The sequence below is a fragment of the Mixophyes fleayi genome, chromosome 4 (genome assembly GCF_038048845.1).
Source record: "Mixophyes fleayi isolate aMixFle1 chromosome 4, aMixFle1.hap1, whole genome shotgun sequence".
In the NCBI taxonomy this organism is placed as follows: Eukaryota; Metazoa; Chordata; class Amphibia; order Anura; family Limnodynastidae; genus Mixophyes; species Mixophyes fleayi.
In genome coordinates, this window is record NC_134405.1 from 279389384 (window position 1) to 279413158 (window position 23775).

The following is a 23775-nucleotide window of genomic DNA, read 5'->3' on the forward strand; positions in this document are numbered from 1 at the left end:
ATCTGATAGGTCAGCCTCCCAATTCTCCAGGCGCTTTGCATGAGATATGTTTAAGCACAGCAAAGATCTGCCTATGGAGTATTGTCGAAGCGTCAGACTAGGGGACCTAGTGTTATTGTACCTCCCGTCTATGGGCCTCCCACCCCTCAATTCGAGTACTTCAGATATGTTTAGAGGGAATGGCACTAGTCCTATATTATGCTGCCCTTGAGGCACGTGAGAGCACACCCAACACTCGGTTTGGTTTAGCACCTTACCCACCAGGGAGTGATAATCCTCCAAAGGATGCCCGCCTATATTCAGAGTACTGGGGGACTGGCATCGTTGGATGCATCTCTTTTCAACTAGGGAGTCGCAGAACTTGCAGATACAATACTCATCAGACAATAGCCCCTCACACTGCCTCCGAGTTCCTGAGCTAGCAGACCTTTTCATAACCCCTGGACCAAGTTTGATAATGGGCTGCTCTGAGTATCCTATTAACTTTTCTTCGGCTTCCGTTTCATCAGTATCACTCCCAGAACTCTCCTCCGTCCTCCATCCTCCTTCACAAAAATAGAATGTCCTAGAAAGAGTAAAAACAAGGAAAATCCTGGAACAAAAGAAAAACAAAAACCGCCACTCCATTGCTGGAAAGATGGTTCTGAGGCAACGTCTCTGGTTCAGATGTCTCTACTGCAGGCTTTAGGTCTCCCGGAACAGGCTCACAAGTGACAGCTCTATCTCGTCGGTCTTAGTTTTATCTTGCACTTTCTCCGGATTATGGACTCTCCTGCAGTGGGTGGAATGGACCCAAGTGTCTCTCTCTGCAACCTTCAGTGATGTAGTACTGGTCAGCAGCACTTGGTACGGGCCTTCCCAACGGTCTGTTAAACAACCTAAACGTAAGAAATTGCGGATCATAACATAGTCTCCAGGTTCAACATCATGACAGTTCGTTTCTGGCATACCAGGTGACAGCATTTTTAGTTTTTGTTGTTGTTGTTTTAGCTGTCTACTCATTCTTATAAGATATTGTACAGTCACTTCATTATTACACTTCAAGTCGTCTTGTGGACTCACGATCAAATGAGGCTGTCGTCCGAAAAGTATCTCAAAGGGGGACAGATTAAGAGGAGGTCTAGGAGTGGTTCGAATGCTATGGAGGACCAACGGCAAAGCCTCAGGCCATGCCAACCCAGTTTCAGCCATTATCTTACCCAGCTTGTTCTTTATAGTACCGTTTACTCTCTCCACCTTACCACTGGCTTGTTGTCGGTAAGGGGTGTGAAGTCTGCTACTGATTCCCATGAGTTTACACATATTTTGGAAGATATCACCAGTAAAATGGGTACCCCTATCACTTTCAATGATTCTAGGGATACCGAACCTACACACAAAGTCTTGTACAATTTTCTTTGCAGTGAACACAGCAGTATTAGTGGCTGCCGGATATGCTTCTACCCAACCGGAAAACACATCAATACACACTAACACATACTTTAAATTGCTGCACAGGGGTAATTGGATATAGTCAATTTGTATTACCTGGAAAGGTCCGTCTGTAGGAGGGATGTGGGATGGCTCAGTTGGAATAGTTTTCCCAAATTTTTACTCAAACAAGTAAGACATGACATTGCTTTCTTACCAGCCTGAGAGGAAAATCCGGGAGCACACCAGTATGCACTCACCAGTTTGCACATACCTTCTTTACCCAGGTGAGTCAGGCCGTGTGCTGCTTCAGCCAGGCTTGGATAGTATGTTCGGGGAGCTACAGGCTTACCTTGTCCATCCCTCCAGAGTCCTGAGGACTCTTGACCACATCCCTTCGCCTTCCAGACCGCCTTTTCCTGCAGGGAACACAAATCTTGCATTTCAATTAATTTCTGCGTGTCTAATGTCTGAAAAACCATCATAGTCTCGGTCGATACGGTCATAGGTTGCCCTGCTGTCCATTTAGCAGCTTCGTCTTTTCTGTTGTTGCCCAATGACACTGGGTCTTCTTCAAAGGTATGGGCTTTGCACTTTATGACGGCTACTATTCTGGGTAACTGTATTGCTGTCAGAAGTCCTTTTATGTGTTGTGAGTGTGCCACTGGTGTACCTGCTGCTGTCGTAAAGTTTCTAAGATGCCAAAGGGCCCCAAAATCGTGCACTACCCCGAAGGCGTACCTAGAGTCGGTATATATATTGGCTGATTTACTCTCTGCCAATTCACACGCTCTCCTTAGTGCTACTAGTTCCGCCACCTGGGCTGAGTGAGGTGGACCAAGGGGTTCAGCTTCTACCACATCCTGATCGTCTACAACAGCGTAACCAGTACATAGCTCTCCTGTCTCTGTCTGTCTATGGCAACTTCCGTCTGTATAAAACGTAAAATCTACATTTTCTAAGGCGGTGTCACGTATGTCGGGCCTTGCAGTAAAGGTCTGATTCAGGTGTTCCATACAGTCATGCGTGTCAGTATTCTTGCCTAACTCATCATCAACCAGGGTCTCCTCACCTCCCACCCTTTGTGTCTCTAGAGACACATACGGAAGGTATGTAGCTGGATTTAAGGTGCTACATCGTTTGATGGTGATATTTGAGGGTGCCATCAGGGCTAGTTCCCACTTTGTGAATCTAGCTGAAGAAACATGTCTGGTTTGGGCTGAATTTAACAGAGTTGATACAGCATGGGGTGTATAGATAGTTGAATTATGTCCTAATACTACGTCCTCGCTCTTACTCACCAGAAGAGCCGTTGCTGCTACACTTCTGAGACATGTTGGGAGTGATCTTGCCACATTGTCTAATTGTGCACTGTAGTATGCTACCGGTCTGCTAGCGTCACCATGTTTCTGTGCGAGGACACCTGCTGTACAACCATCAGCTTCTGTACAAAATAGCTCAAAAGGCTTTTCATAATCAGGTATTCCCAATGCAGGTGCTCTCGTCAGACTATCTTTAAGATTAAAGAACGCTTGCTCTGACTCTTCTGTGTGTACAACACATTCTGGTTTTGAGGAAGAGACTAGCTCCTGCAATGGTAATGCCAGAATAGAAAAACCTGGGATCCAGGATCTACAGTATCCACACATCCCCAAGAAAGTACGGATCTGCTTCTGGCTCTGCGGCAGAGTCATGTGTTGTATGGCCTCAATTCTGTCGGTTGTCAGGTGTCTTAGCCCCTTAGTGAGGCAGTGTCCTAAGTATTTGACCTTAGTCTGACATGGCTGTAATTTATCCTTTGCCACCTTGTGCCCTGTTTGTGAAAGATGAAGCAACAATAATTTAGTATCATGTAAACATGACATAAAAGAATCAGAGCACAACAACAAATCGTCCACATATTGAATTAGAACAGACCCATTGTGGGGTTGAAAGGATTGCAAACAGTCATTTAAGGCTCGGGAGAAAATACTGGGGCTGTCAATGAACCCCTGGGGTAGTCTGGTCCATGTGTATTGCACTCCCCTGTAGGAGAATGCAAAAAGGTATTGGCAGTCAGGGTGAAGGGGGACTGAGAAGAAAGCAGAACATAGATCAATGACAGTAAAATGACTAGCAGACGGTGGAATCTGCATGAGGATGACAGCTGGATTCGGCACTACAGGAAATTGGCTCTCAACAACTTTGTTAATTCCCCTTAAGTCCTGGACTAATCTATAGCCCCTCCCCCCATTCTTCTTCTTCTTTGCAATTGTAACATCTCAACATTCTGCGTTTCCCGTTATGTGGGTTATATGCTGGTGGTCGTGTATGCATTCCCTCTAATGCCTGTATACTCACCGACATCAACTTGTCACTCTTTTCTTCCCTTTTCCTAAAAATATTTTTTGTCATGTTCCACAGCAACTTCTCCAAGAGAATCTACCGTGCTGCCTCTCCAACCAGGGGTTGAGGTTTGTACTCTTGTTTTTAGATTTTCCTTTAAACCATCCATCAGTGCTGTTACCGCTACTTCCCTATGATGTGGGTTCTCCCTTATATCTGATACCCCCGTAAACTGTGTCATTGATGCAAGAGCTCTACCAAAATAATCCGCTGCAGTTTCACTGTCTTTTTGTTTTATGGTGAAAATCTTACTCCAATTTACCACTACTGGAAAATATATGGCTAAGTGTTTGACAATTTTTTCTATATTTTTTTGGTTAATCTCATCAGTCAAGGTGTCATCTTCCTCCAACAAACAATCTTCAATAAATTTTTGTATGTTAGTATTGGGAGGAAGACGCGCCCTCAACACTACACGCCAATCCTTATTGGTTGGTTCGTGGGCATTTCCTAAGTCTTTAACAAATTTCTGACATTTAGCCAAATCCTTTCTAGGATCTGGGAATTCAGTCATAATGGAACGTAATTCTGATCTAGTCCAGGGACAATGTATTGTAACATTTCTTAAAGGAACTACACCATCCTTATCCGGTTTCCCATTGGGAACTGATATTGTGCGGACTGGGTACGCACCCTCTGGCTCACTGACTTCAGGGGACACTACAGGATTTACTGGTTCAAGATTTAGAACGCTTTCACTCCTAGTGATCACGCTACTCTCACCTATCTCAGCCATTTTCTCATACTTGCGCTGAGCCTCTAGTACACTAACAGCATGGGCAATGGCCGAAATCACAGTGGGTTCATCGTCATCTTCTGATACACTTGTTTTAAACTGGCTTAAAACAGGATACAACTTAGCAATTTTTCTTTTTTCAGTTTTAATACCGGCTGTACTTACCGCTCCCGCCACATAATGTGGCGGGGGCGCGCTCGCGCTGAGTTCGCCGCGCTTCTCAACGGCTACTTCCGCCGTGAGCACGCTTTTCGCCACGCCTACTTCCGCTTTGCATTTGCTGCTCTGCCACGTGTTACCTTCCATTTGCCACAATTTTAAACAATCATTATGTTTATTCCTCACTTTTGTTGAGTTAATCAACCATACTTTATCTTTTACAGTATTTAGTACCTCTGTATTAAAACTCCCTATTGTTGGGAAAGGCCTATCACAATCTTTGGTCATCTTGACCCACGTGTCGCAATACGCAGTTGCATATGCACCATATTTCTTACACATAAGAAATCTCGCTGAACCAATAGGACCTTCTTTAGGTAGTACCTTGGCCTTCTCTAGCGTTTGCTTAGCACCCATATTGAACAATAGGGTCCCAGAAATTTCACAATATTCAGCCACTAATTTTCAGCACTACCGCTAGAGATATTTTACCGGCTTGTGGACATATTTGCTACAAGCCGCGTCCACTCGCTTCCTCTTGTATTAAACAAGGACCCCTAATACAGAAATATCAATGCGGACTAAAGGGTTATCAGCTTCCTGATCACCCCTGACTCTCCAACAAAATCTGTTGAGTTTATTATGTTTGGCAGCATCCGGTAAAGTCAATTACCAGCCTTACTAACGTAATTCCTCCCCGTTACCCCCAAGTCGCAATCACGGCTTTCCTTGCCGTGCGGTGCAATCGCAACACTTAAAGCTAGTCTGTAAGCGATACGATTACCCTTGGGTGCACGTCGCGAAAACTTATTCAGTTTCCACTCCCCGGTATACCTGCCTTTTATACCGTACACCAGTTGGGCACCTGCCTCGTCAAACAGCAACTGACACTCTATTTTACAATAGATAAAACCCTAGTGTATTTAAAGTCAAGAAATCACACGACATACACCTTTTCTGCGCAGAAAATAAAAGAATTCCCAACAATAGTAATAATGTCCCAGAGGTTTTCACAAGTGATTTATACTATGCATGTATAACTATCAAATTGATTGTTTAACCACGTGGCAAATCTACCGGAAGTGCACATACGCAAAGCAGGAAACACACATACGCTAAGCAATGCAATACAGTTAAAACGCACAATGACAGTGAAAAGAAAGTTTTCTCTTTTGTCCCTAGGTTCTAGTTAGCGTGCCCTAGACAATGCAAAATGGACATTTGGTTTCACAACACAGAGTAAAATTCAGGTTTTGAACACATTGCGTTCTTACCCGTATATGACGCGTCTCCACCCTTTGTTGCGGAACCGAAATCCGTTGGTCTTGCGTATCATCGGCAACGAAACCTCCAAAGCTCACGAGCCCCCAAATGGTTATGTGCGTATTGTCGCTAACCAATAACGATTGTCGAACCTCGATTTGTGTTTCCAATGCACAAAGATTTATTCGCAAATAGTAGAATAATATGCTCAAGCGAAGTGATAATAAATACAGCCGTTACTTATCGCAGGCGCTCTGGATCCAGTGTGCAGTCATTCAATCCTGAAGTCTGGGGACAAGATGTCTGCACACTAGATGTGAAGCTGCTGCTTATATACACACAAAAATACAGTAACACAATGAAGATGGCATAGCTTGCATCCATTGGTCCAGGTCTCAGGAAGGTCCAAGGGGTTGTCAATCATTGGCTAGTTCATCCTAAGGAATCCAAAGCAGGGGGTCACCTCTCCAGGGGGTAGCTCGGCTCTTCCCGCCAAGATTCCTTAGTCTTAAGTAGTTCATAATTCCCAATCTTTTATAACTTGTGTATGCACTCTGCGATTCCCTCGCAGAGTGAACCAAACAGTAGGATATGTAAAGAGGTTTATTATGATACCACTCATGATATGATTCCTTCAACCTGTTCCGTGTATTTCACTAATATGCATGTAACTCTGATATAACATATAAATACTACTATATTTCGACATAACTATGTGTTGCAACTACCATTAATGTGTACTATTTTATAAGTATGCGTGTTTGTGCGAATGTATGGTAAAAGACCAATTACTGTTGCTGCCTTGTGTAGTGAATGCGTACGCCCTTTCACGCCGTAGCGTGCCCTTGTACGCCGTAGCGTACCGTACGCATCTTTTCAGACAAAGACAACCAAGTTTGCTCGACTTTAATTGAAATGACTTTATCCAATGTGCTGACTTCGACAAAACCTAGGGACAAGAAATAAAGTGTTACTTTTTATGTCATTTTGCGATTTAAACATCGTTTGTTTGCATAGTGTATGCATATGTTTCCCTGTATTGCCACATATTTAAACAGCTGTATTGATAGGTATTGCTGTTTTATTTTATAGTGAAATTAATTGTTAAAACCTCTGAGAAGTTATTACAGTTGGGAAAGTATTTTTCTGTACAGAAAACAAAGGTGTATGTGAATCGTGTGATTGTGAAAGTGCCATTTAAGGACAAAGGTTCTGTTGAGGAAACAGGGTATAAAGTAACCTTTGTGGCGTTCTGTTGCGAAAACAGGGTATAAAAGAAGTAGTGGTATACAAGGTATATGTTGGAAACGGTGGTTTTCGTGATAATCTCAATTGTAATTGTAGAGTCTGCAGATAACTAGTATCTACAAGCTCTGCGATCAGACCGCACGTGTTTGCATATGCACGCCGTGATTCTGTAATTGTGGATGGTCGGAGGAAATTCGCTGGAAAGGCTGGTATTTTTCAATATTAAGTGCTCCCAGTTGTAAAGCACTCAACAGGAACCTCTCAGGAAAGGCGGGATATCGTTTTGTTGAGTGAAGTGTTGATATTTCCGTTCTCACAGTAGAAAGTGACTGTCTTAGGGACCTCGGTGAGTATGCTGGGAATCGCATGTATTGTTTAGCGGTACGCAGAGGAGAAAAAGTGAGTGGACGCAGCTTATAGATTTCATCCACGACTGTCAATAATTTCTAGTGTGAGCTTTGTGTTACATAGTGTTGAGGATCCCGTTTCTAAAATGGGTGCTAAACAAACATGTGAGAAGGCCAATGTAACCGAGGTACAAGGGCATATATGTTCGGCGAAGTATATTATGAGTGTGAAATTTGGTGCATATGTAATGGCATTCTGCGATAAATGGGTCAAGATGACTGATGAGCATGTGAAACCCTTTCCTACAGTTGGTAGTTTTGATCCAGAGGTATTAAGTACTGTTGAAGATAAAATCTGCTTGATAAAATCACTAAAACAGAGAATGAGACACACTGATTGTTTAAAACTGTGCATGCGCAGTGAAAGGTAGCGTTGCGAAGCAAAGAGAAGCAAATGCAAGCACGCCCCGCCACCATATGCAGCTGGGGTTAAAAGTACAACCAATGCCAAAAATGATAAAAATAGCATAAGTAACTTATATCCGATATTGAGTGGTATGCCAGGTAATGTTTCTGAAGAAGATGACGAACCCACTGCTATTTCAGCCATTACCCATGCAATTAATATGCAAGAAGTGCCATGTAGTCAAGGAAAGGGAGTGGTCCCACCAGCAGGGGCAGTAGCTGAAATTGGTGAGAAGCCAATAGGCGGGGAACATGCATTGTACTAAAACAGTGATTCCAGCAATTAGATTTAGTAGGCTTACATCCTGTCCGTACAATAGCAGTTCCTAATGGGAAAGCAGACAAGGTTGGGGAGATAAAAGGATTGTTACATAAAACAAGTAACAGTGCATTGTCCATGGACCAGGTCTGAGCTGCATTCAATTATGTCTGATTTCCCAGACCCAAGGAAATATTTGGCCAAATGTCAGAAATTTGTTCAAGATTTGGGCAATACTCATGAGCCAACTAATAAAGATTGACGAGTGGTATTGAGGGCCTGTCTTCCCCTAATACTAACATACAAAAGTTTATTAAGTACTGTATGTTGGAGGACAATAAGTCCTTAACAGATGACGTAATCAAACCAATCTAAAACATGTAACCTCCCAATTGGGCATATACTTTCCAGGAATAGTGAACTGGAGCAACATTTTCACTATTAAACAAAAGGATAGTGAAACTGCATTAGATTATTTTGTCAAAGCCCTGACGGAAATGACCAATTACACTGGGATATCAGCCATTAAGGATGACGTGCAACACAGAGAGGTAGCTGTTCAGTACTAATGGATGGTCTCAGGGAAAATCTAAAGACTAGGGTACAGATCTCTTTGCCCGATTGGAGGGGAATCACGGTAGATGCTCTTAGGAAGTCTGCTGTGGAACATGACAAAAATATAGGTAAAAGGAAGGAGGCACAGAATGAAAGGTTGATGATGGTAAATATCTGTGCACTAGAAGGACTACACACACAACAACGGGCTCACAACATGTAATATGGTGGGCAGAAGCGGCGAGAGACAGTGAAGTGTTTTAGATGCCTCCAAGAGGGACACATGGTGAAGAATTGTAACTAGGATAGAGGGGAATATAGGACCAATACAAAGTTTTGCCCACCTAGGAGAGACCCACATAAGTACCAACAACAAAGGAGACATATACAAGCCTCAGAGGTTTTCCATCAGTTGACAATGCACATTACAGCAGCAAATGCTTTGCGGGATAACAACAGCCAACACTAGGGGTTATCTCATACCTGTATCCTACAACCAGTTAGATTAACTGAAAGTCTTAGGGAAGAACCTACAGTAACAGTTGATGTATTTCGTGTAACACAAACTTTTCTCATAGATACAGGGGAGGCCAGGTCAGTAATAACTTCTCCCTTAAGTTTACAGGTTACAACCTCCTTTGATCATAGGTCCACAGGATGATTTAAAATGCAACAATGAAGTGACTGTTCAATACCTCATAAAGCTGAGCATGCAGCTAAGAAAGCAGCAACAGAAACTCAAAATACTGTCACCTGGTATGCCAGACACTAACTGTCACGATGTTGAACCACTGAAATATGCCATGATCCGCAATTTCTTACACTTAGGTTGTTTAACAGATCAATGGGAAGGCCCGTACTAAGTGTTAATGACCAGCACAACATCTCTGAAAGTAAAAGAAAGAGACACTTGGATCCATTCTAGCCACTGCAAGAAAGTCAACAATCCGGAGAAGGAACAAGACAAAGCCGAGAATGACACCCCAGATCTGTTTCTCGTGAACCTTTTCCAGGAGACCTACAGACTGAAGTTACTTACATCTGAGCCAAGGATTTTGCAAAGGCTATTATCCCAGCATGGAGTGGTGGTTCTTCTATTCCTTTTTGTCCATAATTCTTCTTATTTTTATTCTTTCCAGGACATTCTATCCTTGTGATGATGGTCAGATGATAGAGAATGGGTCCAGTAGTGATACTAATGAGGTGGAGATGGAGGAGAATTCTCACAACAATCAGTACAGCCTGTTGCCACTCAATTCTGGGGTAATGAAAAGGTCTGCTAACTCTGTAACTCAGAGACAGTGTGAGGGGCTATTGTCTGAATAATATTGTATCTGTAAGTACTGTGACTCCCTAGTTGAAGAGAGGTGCATCCAGCGGTGCCACTCCAATAGTAATTTGGATTTGGGTGGGCATCTCTTAGATGATTATCACTCCTTAGTGGGTAAGGTCTTAAACCAAACCAAATGCTGAGTGTGCTCTCATGTGCCTCAGGGACAAAATAATGTAGGATTAGTACCGTTCCCACTAAACATCTCTGAGGTACTTGAATTACGGGGAGGGAGACCAATAAAAGGAAGGCAAATAATACTACTAGGTCCCCTAGTCTGAAGCTTCACCAATACTCTGTAGATCGGTCATTGCTATGTTTGAATTATTCACATATAAAGAAACTGGAGAATTGGGAAGCTGAACTACCTCATCAGACAGTAGCTCACCACACCAGTATTGAAATACTGAAGGACATCATACACTGGAGCATGTCAACAAACATAAGAGGGTATTCAATGGGAAAATCCCTTTAGATTATTGTCAGAATGTCATACATGCAGAAACTTGCCTTGAATAAATGGAGACACTAGTCATGGGGAGTTTTGTCAAGACTTTATGCAATGTCATCATTGATCGTACTGTTCCTTATATCCTCCCAGATGATGTGTATTATGTTTGTGGGAGAAGGACTTACACATGGTTAACTCCGCTTACCAAAGGTATATGTTTCCAAGGTAGATTGATTCCTGAGCTTATGACTCTAACACATGAGGAAATGACGGATATCCATAGAACGACATCACCCCCATATGTACATACACAGTATGAATACCATGGCAAAAGAAACATGATTGCAGGTAAATAACCTGCAGCTACAAAGTTAATTTGCGTAACTACAGAATTTCAATTTATGGTCGCATTAGACCCCACCAGAATCGCTTGGAGAACTCTAAATTTTAAGTACATACAAGACCTGGCTAAATTGATTGACAATATTACCGAGATGTATGACGACACTTTTAGGTATATGGTAAGGAGCTACAGGATTACAAAAAGCACAACATAGGTTGGTGTGAAATGACCTTACATCTATTACTGGTGGATACTGTGTGACGTTAGTTACCCAATTTGGTTTTAAGTGTTGCATGTACATCCCCAAGAATACAGATAACCCCAAGGAAGTAATTGATCAGAAGATGGACAAAATATTAGGTAAAATGGGAATTCCGGAAGAACCATAATTCTTCATTTTATGAAATAGGAGAGAAAGTAGAAGGATGGTTCTCGTGGTTGAACCCTGCAAAATGGTTTTCAGTTTTAGGGGAATGGGTACAAGAAACGGTCACTAGTATAGGTAAGCTCCTTACTCTTATATTTGGTGTCATTATAGTAATTGGCTTATGTGTCAGGTGTGTTCCTACTATGTTGAATTGTGGAAAACGTTCTACTAAGGTGAATACTGAAAATAAAAATGCGACGAGAATGAGATGTACAGGTACCACGGTTAAAAGAAGAATTGCATTACAATCCTGAGATAGAAAGTATAATTAGGTGATAGTTTTGTGCACTATCAAATGGTGGCCTGTGTAAGTCAAATAATTGGATGAAGTTGGCTAAATTGATTAATATTGGTTCACTGTGTGACTGCAATCAGTATGCCATGGGTAATGACGCAATCACACGGATTAATAACACACACACACCTACATTAACATTTTCACGTGTAAATAGTACACATTTTATAAAAGTTCCAATTCACACTCAATCCTTTAATAAATTAATTAGATTATTTATACGGATAATATTATAGTAAATGCATTTATGGTTCAGGTCCTATAAAATGTAAAGAGTTTGGTCTCATATTAAAGCATATTTCACCAGCGTTAATCCGGTTTCGACAGAGTAGCAATCACATTTAGTGATCGTTAGTTATGAGCAATGTGAGATTAATATTCAAAAACACTCTTCTTATGGTTCAGTTTAAACCGGTTCTTCGGCGTGAAGACACATAGGCAACAGTTGGAGTGAGCAGGCCCCTCCTCTTGGAGATGATCAAATGAACTGACCTATGACCAGCTGTCTACTGGAACATCTTTAACCCTGGACCAATGAAGACTTCTCTTAGTGTTATATGTGTATATTTTGTGACATCATCGTTGTTTTTTCTAAAGTTAACAATATAAAAGCAGCCTCACATTTAGGAACAGTCTCTTTTTGCCAACAGACATCAGGATTGACGTGCTGTTTCTGGATCTATGCACTGCTATTTGAGATCTTGCTACAGTTTTAGACAATGCTCAAGTCTGGGGACTGCGAAAGTCAGTCAGTCCCCATTTCTGTAATTACTTCACAATTAATTTTGAGAAATGTTTTGGGTAGTGGTCTTGCTGAAATAACCAACCTGTTTTCAATTTCTTCACTACCTCAGCAACATTATATTTTAATTTTTTGATATTTAGTTGAATCCATTCTTCCTTCCAATATGTGCTGTGTCACTAACTGCTAAATAACCCTAAAGCATAATAGATCAACCCAAACGTAACAGTTGGCAAGGTGTTATTTTCTTCAAACAAGTCACCTCTTTTTTTCCAGATGTATGCTTAATTAAGTTAAATTGTTGTTTCACCATCTTTGTAAAAGGACTTGCTAATAAGTACTGATGGCCTAATAGCAGGCATATAAGCTAATAACTGGTTAATAACTATTATCATTAATTAATCACTCACAAAGGTAGATTCTAGTTTACCCAAGAAACACAATTAATTTGCTGTTCTAAATGTATTATTTGTTAGACATATATGTACCACTATACAGGGGAGAGCTGGCAAATTTTAGCCTGGGGGGCAAGAAACAAATATCCTAGATGTGGGACTTACAATCATACGCACAATCTTTCAGCCACTTATACACAGATTCTGCTACGCTTTCATACAGTACAAATAGTCATATACACGTAACACATCACAGAGACAATGCTACTTACATAAGGAAAGACTACACACAGATGTATTTGAGATTATACATAGATTCTTGTTTAATCTTCAATAACACTCATACTCATAATATAAAACAGTGTAGCATACATGGTACAATACATCCCCAAGTCTGCTTTAACTCTGCATTCTTTACCTTTTCTATATATGTGTATAAGTGCCTGTATCATGTATATGTGTGTGTATGTATCTACTACAATGCTCATCATTACTAACTACAACTTACAACATAAGTGTGCAGTGGGAGCAGTCATGTCAACTCATAAATGTGCAGGACCCTACACACCTGGTGAGCGGTAAGACTCCTCTATACGCTGCCTGCCAGAGATGCCAGGGAAAAAATAATGCGGATGTTCATGAATGAATTATACTCCAGTGTCTGATTTGTACAATTCTCTTATTTCTGTTTCTTTTATGTATGCAGTCAAGCAGATTTGGTCAATTTTGTTTTATAATGATTCAAAATATTGTATAGTAATGTTAAACTTGATTATAAGTACAGTGTTCTCCCCAGAAAAATTTGCCAGCCGGGTGGCAACAAGAAGCAGCTGGGTGGGGGCCTTTGCAGTAATTAAAGGTATGGTCAGTCCAATAGCAGCAAGTTTTGCTAAATTTGGAAAAGATTCTTTGAGCTCTGTTGTTGTTCAAAATGTATGCATTGTTTTGGATCTCGATTTTTGTAGGACTCTAGTTCAAACAATTTTAATACAATTCCACATTCTAGTTTACTATTTTCATACTTTAAGATTGCAGGACTTTAATTGTTAGAAAAATACTTAAAAATAATCTCACAAGCCTCCTTTTGGTAGCTATCTGTATTGAAAACTCTTGAAAAACAGGATATGATTGGCATATCTTGCTTCTAGGTGGTTAACAACTGTGTCTATGAAATTACCATGGATATTCATCTTATAAGCAGTAACATTAGTATTAGAACAATTTATTTGACGGTCTAACCATTCACCAGCAAGATGTTGAAGGAGATTTTTAAAATGAGTAGCAGGTGTGTGTTTCAATTCCATAATGCATAGTTTTGTAGACTCTAAGATATGTCTTTAGAAAATTGACATCTTGCCTTTGACAAACTTTAGAGAAATGTAGACAAATGAAGCAGCACATCTGAAAGCATCAGAAGTGAAGCTGTGAAATTTTATGTTCTCATATATTTGCTTAAACCTTCAGCTGTGATGTCATTTGTTCAGTAGCCTCCCTTTCCAGTACAGCAATGACACTCACCTCTTAAGACTGTACAGCAAAGTCAACAGACAGCCACCTGGTGTCACTAGTCATTTTAAGTTTATTCTTAGGACTGTTCAGTATATTATGGATTTCAGTTAAACCAGCCATCCTAACTGGATAATTTTGAAGAAAATAACAGTTGTCTTAAGATATTGTTAAATTTTACTAAATAAGGCACCTCAGCAGCTGCTTGGACACTAGCAAAAGCCAGGCAGAGGTTTATACAATGACAGTTGACCATTACTCCACCTGTTTCATTTGTTAATAGTTTTGCTACTCCTTTGTGCTTCCAAATCATGACCGCTACTCCATCAGAGCCTAGATCCACTAAGTGTTTTCAACCCTATATTGGCAGTTTTTTCAATTAATATTTTATAGCTTCAGTTTTGCCATCAATTATACTACATATTGATATAAAACTAACAGTAATCTCTTTTTTAGTTGACACATATATTTAATGTATTTAATAAGCTGCTTCAAAACTGAGATGTCTGTCGTTTCATCACACAGAACACTGAATCTTCTGAATGCATATGTTTAAGTATTTTACCTCTGATTTGTGAACCTAAGATATCAAGGAATTATTGCATTATTCTTTCCAAAGTGTAATTTGCATTATTTCCAATATCAAGATGCTTTAAGTATGTACAACCCTTAGCCTTGAAGTGCTCAAGCAAATTTTCATATAATGCAAGTTAGTCAAAACTGAAATTGATTATTCAATTTCCCCATATCCGGTTTTTGTAAATACACATTTTCACACAAATCAGTGTGTAAATTACTTTGCTCATGGTCAATTAAACTTTCTTTTCAAAGTCTTTTATATGGAATAGTAACCAAAGTCCTTAAAATGTTTTCAACCAGTCACTATTTCACTGTTCATCAGCGACTGTTCCCGCCGTCAATCATTAGTTCAGGATATAACTTGAAAAAACTGAAAACCATGCCACACTTTGGTACATAAGTGTTCTGCAGCTTGCACACTTTTTCCAATAAGTATATTATCTCAAAAGACTTCCAAATTGTGTATTAAATATCATGAGTATTAGTTCCTTGCCTGAAGGTCTGCTTTATTGCACTTACTAGACTTTAGCTGGTCATATATTTTAGTTAATGTTTCTTTGAAGAATATAGAGCAACTGCCCTCAGAACTGTTTTGGTGGCATAAGACCCGAACAAGGGTCTTCGTATGCCCCTTCTCAATCTCAATCTGCTTTTCACAATACAGACAACTGAGTAATATTTACCGTGTCTAGTTAGATCACCTTTATTCAAGGGCCAAGGGGTAAATTTATCAAGCTGCAAATTCTATAATCTGCAGCTTAATAAATCAGATTCAAATCAAATCAGATTCTAGTTATCATTTATTTAGTACATTCTACAAAATGATTGGTTGCTATAAGCAACATTTCCACTTTTCAAACCCGCCAGAAATTTGCAGCTTGATAAATTTACCCCTAAGTTTCTTTTACCCGTCGACAAATTTACCCATTTTTTCTACTGTCTTATACACCGCGCATTGCGTCTCTTGAATCTGAAATCACTGAAAACATTGTTCTCCTGGTTGTAGGAGACTTGCTGAACAATTAGCAATTGTTTGGCTAAAACCCACACATTTGTTCTTTAATTTTCTGGGAACAGTGAAGCAAGTGGATATGTTAAAATGCATGAGTGCTGGAATAAAGACTAAATATTACCAATCCTCAATAGTGTGTAGTTATTCTGTATAGGATAACCATTAAAGTTAGGTTGGCTAAAAGGAACTGAAAAGCCCTCCACTGCAAATAAATTACAGCAATATATTACTTAAAGCAGAAAGTATTTCCATATAGTATTTGTGGAAAAATGTAATTACCTCACAAAACAAAAGATTATGGATTTAATGCTATCTTACAGCAGATATATGTAAATATATTTTGCTCTAAGAAAGCTATTGATATAATTTATTTAGATTGGGTGGCTTTTTTGTTCACCCTAACCTTAATACATATTTTATGTAGGCCTATACACCATAGAAGCAGTTATTCTATATGTTGTACTCATTGAAGCTAATAAGCTTGAAACTGTTTTTAGAATTATGGCCGTATGTTGGGATTTTTTATATATTGACCATCTGGTTTTCACTCCTTCTGAGGATCTGTCATGGAAAGAAGGAGAGCCGCAGAAAGCGGTGTTTAAAGTTTTGAAGGCTGGGGGGAAAGTCTGATCAGGTGCGGTAGGGAATTCCTAAGTGGATAGTGGCACAGGAGAAGCACCTATAGGAGACAAAGTAAGGAGCAGGTTAGAGGTATCTAAGTGAGCAGGAAGCAAAGTACTTTGAGATAAGATTTGAGATGTATAATGATGTATAATTATTATATCCTATTGGCATACTACACCAGTAATCTCCCCTTTTAAAAACCTTGAATAATATTAACTTACACAGTAAACACTATTTTAAGAAAAGAAATTGGACGCAGGGGCCAGAATAAGGAATGCAACAAACCACAATTGGTCAATATAAAAATCCTGTGAGAATTCCAAATCTCAAAAACCTGGGAGAGTCTCTGGAAATCAGAGACTTGGTAACTATGGGTATACCGTACAAAGTTTCAAAAGTCCAAAGAAGGGAACACTTACAGTGTAAAAAAACAAGTATGTTTCCAGTGTTTACACAGTTCTTTCCAACCTTTCTTAAGTCAATCAAAATCACTAGTCTAATCTATGAAGCAGCAAGTGTTTAACAATTTCCATTTATTTAAAAAAGGCGAATTCACAAAACTGCATAAAATTCTCAGAGCTCATATTATTTTTGATGGTGTTTCCACCCTGGCTAAATGAATGGGTGCACCAGAATAAATGGTAAACTATGTCTCTGAAGTTTTACATTACTAGCCAATCGGGCTAGTAATAGAATAGTCTGACATTTGGATACCCTTCTTGGATTTATCAGTTGAAGACAAAATGATCCTGCATTTTTTTTGTATTTCCATGTAACCATGGCTCTTAATTGTTTTTTATTGCATAAATATATTAGGAAAAAGATTAGGAGGTATTTGAGTTGTCAATTAATTTGTCAACACTGTGTGAATATGCTGAATCTTGAAAGCACGCTTAGTATTGAAAGTATCCAATCACTGCAATTACATTAATGAAATAGTAGAAAGCTTTCAAAATAGAACATAATCAAAGTGTTAACAAATAAATTAACAGCTCCATTAAAAAGACTCCATACTTACTGCAAAATGGTGGAAACGGAGTCATAACCATGTACTTATACATGGCTATAAAAAAAACAAAGAATATAATGCATTGTATGAAAATCTATGCTAACGTATGATATTATCTATCTTAATAAACAAAACTTGCCTATTTCTTATACAACATATGCTTACTATACTGTTTTATATCATGTGTAAGATTGATATATTTAGAATGTCAATGGGAATACAAATTATCTTACATGGAGCTACATCTTGTGTGCAGTCTTTCTTGATAATAACCTTAAGTTTATGATATATTGTTCCTGCAAATTTAGAGCACAAAGGAATTATATTTCTTGTGGTCAATCTGGAAACTACTTTGCAAAGAGTTTATTAATTAAATATTAGTTATAAATAAGTTATTAAATAGTCATTAGCATATTTGCCTCACTATTAGACTCAGAGTTATCAGAGAAAAATAGCACCCACCTTGGCACCCATCCTGGCAGAGGATGCTTGAAGATGATGGGAGGGACTTGATGCAGGGTGAATTGGCAGTGAAGTGGCAAAACGCTTCAGCCAAAACCACCCATCCTGACTTTGTAGGCCTAACCTTTGCATCCCCCGGAAGTCAGGTCTACAAAGTCAGTAAACATATTTTATATCATGATTTCTGCAAATCGATCTTTAGTACAGTGGATATAAGTCTACAGCATTATGGAAATTGCAGGTATTTGTGGTGTGAATCCTGAAGTAAAAGTAAATCATGTGAGACTTGTTTCCATTTTCAATGTTACAAGCAACAGAATTCAAGTAAAAAAAACCCAGACATTTCTTATGTAAAAGTAAAAATAAAAAAACCCTACAATAACCTGGTTGACGTGTACAGAGTTAAACAATCACATTCATAATCATGTTCAAAGGCATAAACTTGTCAGCAATCAGGGGAGGGCTGGCAAATGTTAGCCCGGGGGGCAAGAATTTACTCAGCAGCCTATTTTAATGAAAAAAAAAATGCAGGTGGCCCAGTCACCCAGCCCAAGGTAGCACACTATGGGACCAGCCCGGGGGCAGATGCCCCCTGCCACCCAGCCCAGCCTGCCAGCAATGAAAGTTGAATACAGGACAAAACTTATCAGGGAGGCTACAAAGAGAACTATAGAAACATTAAAGGAGCTGCAGGAATTTCAATATCCATTTATGCACATGTCTGGGTTATAGTGGCAAGACTGAAGCCATTTCTAAATTTGGCACAAAAATATATTCAATCCTTAACCATGTGGGAAAGGTCTAGTGGTCTGATAAAATAGAGGCTGAACTATTTGACCTTAATTCTAAAAGATATTTTGGACGCCAAGACGATATAGCGGTGGTGGAAGCATCATACTTTAGGGTTACTTCTCTTGCGCTGGAGATGCAGCTCCAGTCAGGATAGAGGCCATAATAAATAGTCCAAATATCAATATATTATCGCTGAAATCCTGCTAGCCTCTATTAGAAAGCTGAAAATGAGGAGGAATTTCACGTTCCAACATGATAATGATCCAATGCACACATGCAAATCAATCAAGGAGAAACTACACTAAAGGAAGATCAAAGTTTTGAAATGACCCAGTCAGAGCCCAGACTTTAATTCCATTGAAAACCTGTGGAATGACCTAAAGAGGGCACTGGAGATCCCTTGGCAATCTGACGTACCTTGGACTTTTTTGCATGCAAGAGTGGGATAGAATTGCAAAGTCCAAGGAGTAAACTTACTAAAGGGCAGTTTAGTGAAAGTGTTGCTTTTCCCTGTTTTTGTGAGTTTTCTAACTGTCACATTCTCTAAAGACAAAAATGTATTGATTTCTGGGCGCAGTAGGCATATGTTGGAGGAAATGTGATTTTGTAAGAAAGGAAATCCCATGCTTATTAGGTTTTTTAATTTGAGAGTGACCAAGACATCTTTTAGCTTGAATGTACAGGAGTGGGTCATTACTTTCATCCTGTATCTTCGAGAGATAGGAAACCTAACAGCAAGTAGTTTAGGAAATCAAAGATTGATGTAAACTTTAAGCTTAAATTGCATTTAAATCCAAGTTCAGAGAACATATTAAATCCTGATGCTAATCAATGAAAAGAATATCTCAGACTTTGTGGTGCCAGGTAGGAAAGGGGGCTGGTTTACCCCCTGCCAATATGTGTGTCAGAAACTATATATAAAGAGCTCTGTTTGACCATCCTTCATCCACAAACAGACCAGGTGGCAAAGTAAACCCATGTGGTCACAATGGGCGATTTGACTTTTCAGCTTCCAAACTTATGGATAAATAATCCTGCGGCTTGGAGGCCAAATTTACCAGTGATGTGTGGTGGTTTCAAAAAAGTTAGCACACTTGGCAGATGTGGGCAATAACCTCCAACATATTTCATTATTATTGCAAAGTATTACATCGGTCCCCATCTGGCTGCTTCTTAATGCTACCCGGCTGTAGCGGTCCTACAAGCTCAAAACTATGTGGTGTCTTTTGGTTCTAAGCTCTCTCTGGAGGACTGGGATAACCATCGATTCTGAATTGGCAAATACTAGATTCACTAACAAATCTATATCTTATTTTTATAAAATTCTGCACATTCCCCGTTATGCTCCTAACAGATAAACTGGAGTGTCTCAATGGTTAATACATTCCACACATGTACACCTTTCTTATATTCAAGAAACATTTTGTACTCTACTTGTACATTAACCACAAGCATGTATCGTGAAATGTTCTTTAAACTTTTTTATATTGGCTACTGGTCACGCTCCGGGTCTCACAACATTGGTATTTATACTGTCTATAATTGTCCAAAGTGTTAATATCCTGATGTCTCACTATATCACTGGTTATGGGACTGCCCGCATATAAAATGATTTTGGATTCAAATTATAGCATACGCCACGGAAGAATTAATTTTGTCCTGTTATCTCCTGAATGGGCGATGCTAGGGATCTTGAACAAATCTTTTAGGTGTACCAAAGGTAGAAATAAACTGCTTATTATTATTTCAGCAGCAGCCAAAAAGAGTATTTTACCACCTTCTGCTCCACAGGTTTGTCCTCCCTGAGCTCGCCTTAGGACACCTGCGTTACGGTCTGACAGCTGTACCGCCCCAGTAAAACTCCCCACCTGCCACTGTCCTCGGAGCAACCTCCTTCTATACCTCTATTCATAGAAAAACTGGGTTATCTATTTAGAATGGACTGAAAAGAATATTTATATGCAGAAATAGGCGAAGAAGCTATTTGATATATGGGAAAACTACATAAAATCGCAGGATATCAAACACCAAATTCACCAATCTTTTAAATTTACGAAATGGTACAAAACTAGAATCTTAGTGGAAAACCCTCCCATAGACAATATACTTGTGTCTTCTGGAAGCTATGCTGGAGTACTGGAAAATTGTTGGCGTATGTGTTCTCCCGGGATACGTTGCAATTTAATTTCTAACATGTGTTTTATATCCCGAAAAATTGTTTTGGTATTGTTCTTACCCTATTATACTAATGACACTATTAATCTAATGTCTTTAATGGATATTGGGTCTTTGTTTTTTTACGTTTCTCTTTCTTTTTTCTGTATTCCCTAGTATTGTTTATTTTGAGGCATATTTATTATTAATCGCGTTTGCCACACGATCCATTTCAATCCTTATCGCAAAGATAAGGATTGATATATTGTGACTATTTATTACAAATCTTCACTAGGAACAGAAGTCATGAAAAACTCTTCCTGCGAAGCCTTGTCTCCTATGTCCTCTATCGCAAAGTGGTCACCTTTGCAATAGGGGAGAGCAGATAAGTTGAGGAGAGGGATCCGAAGATGCCCATAGGCTTCAATGGCTAACGCCAGCTTCAGCAAAATAGCAGTCCCCTTGCAGACTGCTTTGGAATTTGAATAAAATGGCAAAGCAGCAGATATCTACAATGCCCTATTAATAAATTACAACTTTTGTCCCCCGAAAATGTTTTCTGTAAAAACAGATTAATAAATAAGCCCCTTAGCAGTGAATTCAATTCCGTGTTGTTGTAAAGAACAGTGCGGGCTGCGCAATTACTGTTACTATAGTAATTGCTATACTTTATTACTGTTACTATGGTAATATCAAAGCTGAATTTTGCATTAATCTGCGTTGAAATTATCATAGTAATGGTAACTGAGCGCGGCCCGCGTTGTTCTTTAGGACAACGTGGGAAATTGAATGCCCCCCCCCCCCCCTTAGAATTCAATAAAGATGATGTTGTAAAAAAGTGCCTGCAATTTCAATAAGGGTGTGTAGACATATATTTTTTTTTATATATCTCCACTATAGGTGACACCCACAGTTACATACATCTGCAAACTTTCAGGTACAAATGGTCAAAGACTTAACATTGCTAATAATATACAGAAGACCATCAACATATCAGATCCCAAAGACGGGGCTATGAGTGGACACATTAGAAGGGGCATCTTTCCATTAGAGCACGGCTTTTACCACTTAGCCCGTACGGGGACACGAACACACTGGTAAGTTTGGAGAGCAGTCGGTTACTATCTGCTCCCCGATCCCCTGTCATCTACTCTCCGCCACTAGATCTCGCGAGATCAGAGATCTGTCTGTGGGAGTTGCAGGGAGAGGGGAAGAAGGCAGGCGGCATCATGGCGGATAGAGACAGTGGAAGCGAGCAAGGAGGAGCGGCAATGAGTTCCGGTGGCAGCTCGCTACACCCTGCCTCAGGTGTCGGGGGCTCGGCCCTGCAGCACGAAACCCAGGAACTGGCCTCCAAGAGGGTAGACATCCAGAACAAACGCTTCTACTTGGACGTGAAGCAGAACGCAAAGGGCCGCTTCCTAAAGATAGCGGAGGTCGGGGCTGGAGGCAATAAGAGCCGGCTGACCCTATCCATGTCTGTGGCGGTGGAGTTCCGCGACTACCTGGGGGATTTTATCGAGCATTACGCCCAGTTAGGACCCAGTAACCCAGACATGGCGCAGGATGAGCCCAGGCGAGCGTTAAAGAGCGAGTTCCTAGTACGGGAGAATCGGAAGTACTACATGGATCTGAAGGAGAACCAGAGAGGCCGGTTCCTGAGGATCCGCCAGACAGTAAACCGCGGGCCTGGTTTAGGCTCCACACAGGGTCAAACCATCGCTCTTCCAGCGCAAGGACTGATCGAGTTCCGTGATGCTCTGGCAAAGCTTATCGACGATTACGGGGTGGAGGAGGAGCCCGCTGAATTACCCGAGGGCACTTCCTTGACTGTGGACAACAAGCGCTTTTTCTTCGATGTGGGCTCAAATAAATATGGGGTGTTCATGCGGGTGAGCGAGGTGAAACCCACTTACCGCAACTCCATCACCGTCCCGTACAAAGTGTGGGCCAAATTTGGTCATACTTTCTGCAAATACGCCGAGGAAATGAAGAAGATCCAGGAGAAACAGAGAGAAAAGCGAGCCTCTGAGCATCAGCAGCAGCAAGAAGAAGCCCACGGAGATGATGGGGATGACGATTGATAACTGTAAAAAAAAAAATAATGTTTAAAACTGTAAAGGAAAAAAATAAAATATATAACTGTTAACTCCAAGGGAGCACCGCCCACAAAACCTCCACAAACTGACAGATTTTGACTTGTCACTCCCATCGCTGGATGTTGTCCACTTATCCACCATATAAACAGTAAGCAGCTGCTAAAACAAAAAAGTAATAACATTATATATTGAACTGTGTTTCCTACTTGATTAAAATATAAAGGATTGAGTGTTTATTTCCCTAATTAACCAAGAACTTTTGTACACCTGCTATTATTATTATTATTATTATTATTATTAAAGTGTTTGCAATGGTCAGATTATAAAAAAAAAATATGCTGAATTATATTAAAAAAAGGTCCTTTTCATGTGAGCTAACATTTGACTTTAGCACAAAGAGATATTTTAGAACACGTAAATATTTTTAGTTTTCTCATTTTGTTACCAAATTTCAAACCTTACATGGAGGTTGTTAGAATATTTGACACCTTATATACCTGTGATTAGAGACGTGTATATATGAGGGCTAGGCATGCTGTGTGTCTGAGCTTTGTCTAAATGTTATGCAGAGGTTTGTAGAGTTAAAGGTACATAGGTTAATTCATGCAAGGTAAATAAAAGTGCTCTCTTTTTTACGATATGCATTGCATCTGGACCTAGAGCATAAATGGTCAGTAAAACTTATGTGAACATGAAACAAATTATTAAAAAACAAATTTTAAATTAAA

The 23775-nt window shown here is 39.8% G+C and overlaps 1 protein-coding gene across 1 annotated transcript; it reads left to right on the forward strand.

Moving 5' to 3' along the window:
• The first annotated feature begins 22117 nt into the window (after positions 1 to 22117).
• PURA (purine rich element binding protein A) lies at positions 22118 to 23775 on the forward strand. Its single transcript, XM_075209781.1, has one exon. The coding sequence runs from the start codon at positions 22178 to 22180 to the stop codon at positions 23030 to 23032; it is 855 nt and encodes a 284-aa protein (XP_075065882.1). The 5' UTR covers positions 22118 to 22177; the 3' UTR covers positions 23033 to 23775.

Bases quoted from the DNA above. Each gene is read 5' to 3' on its own strand.
- PURA (XM_075209781.1), top strand. From the start codon at position 22,178: ATGGCGGATAGAGACAGTGGAAGCGAGCAAGGAGGAGCGGCAATGAGT.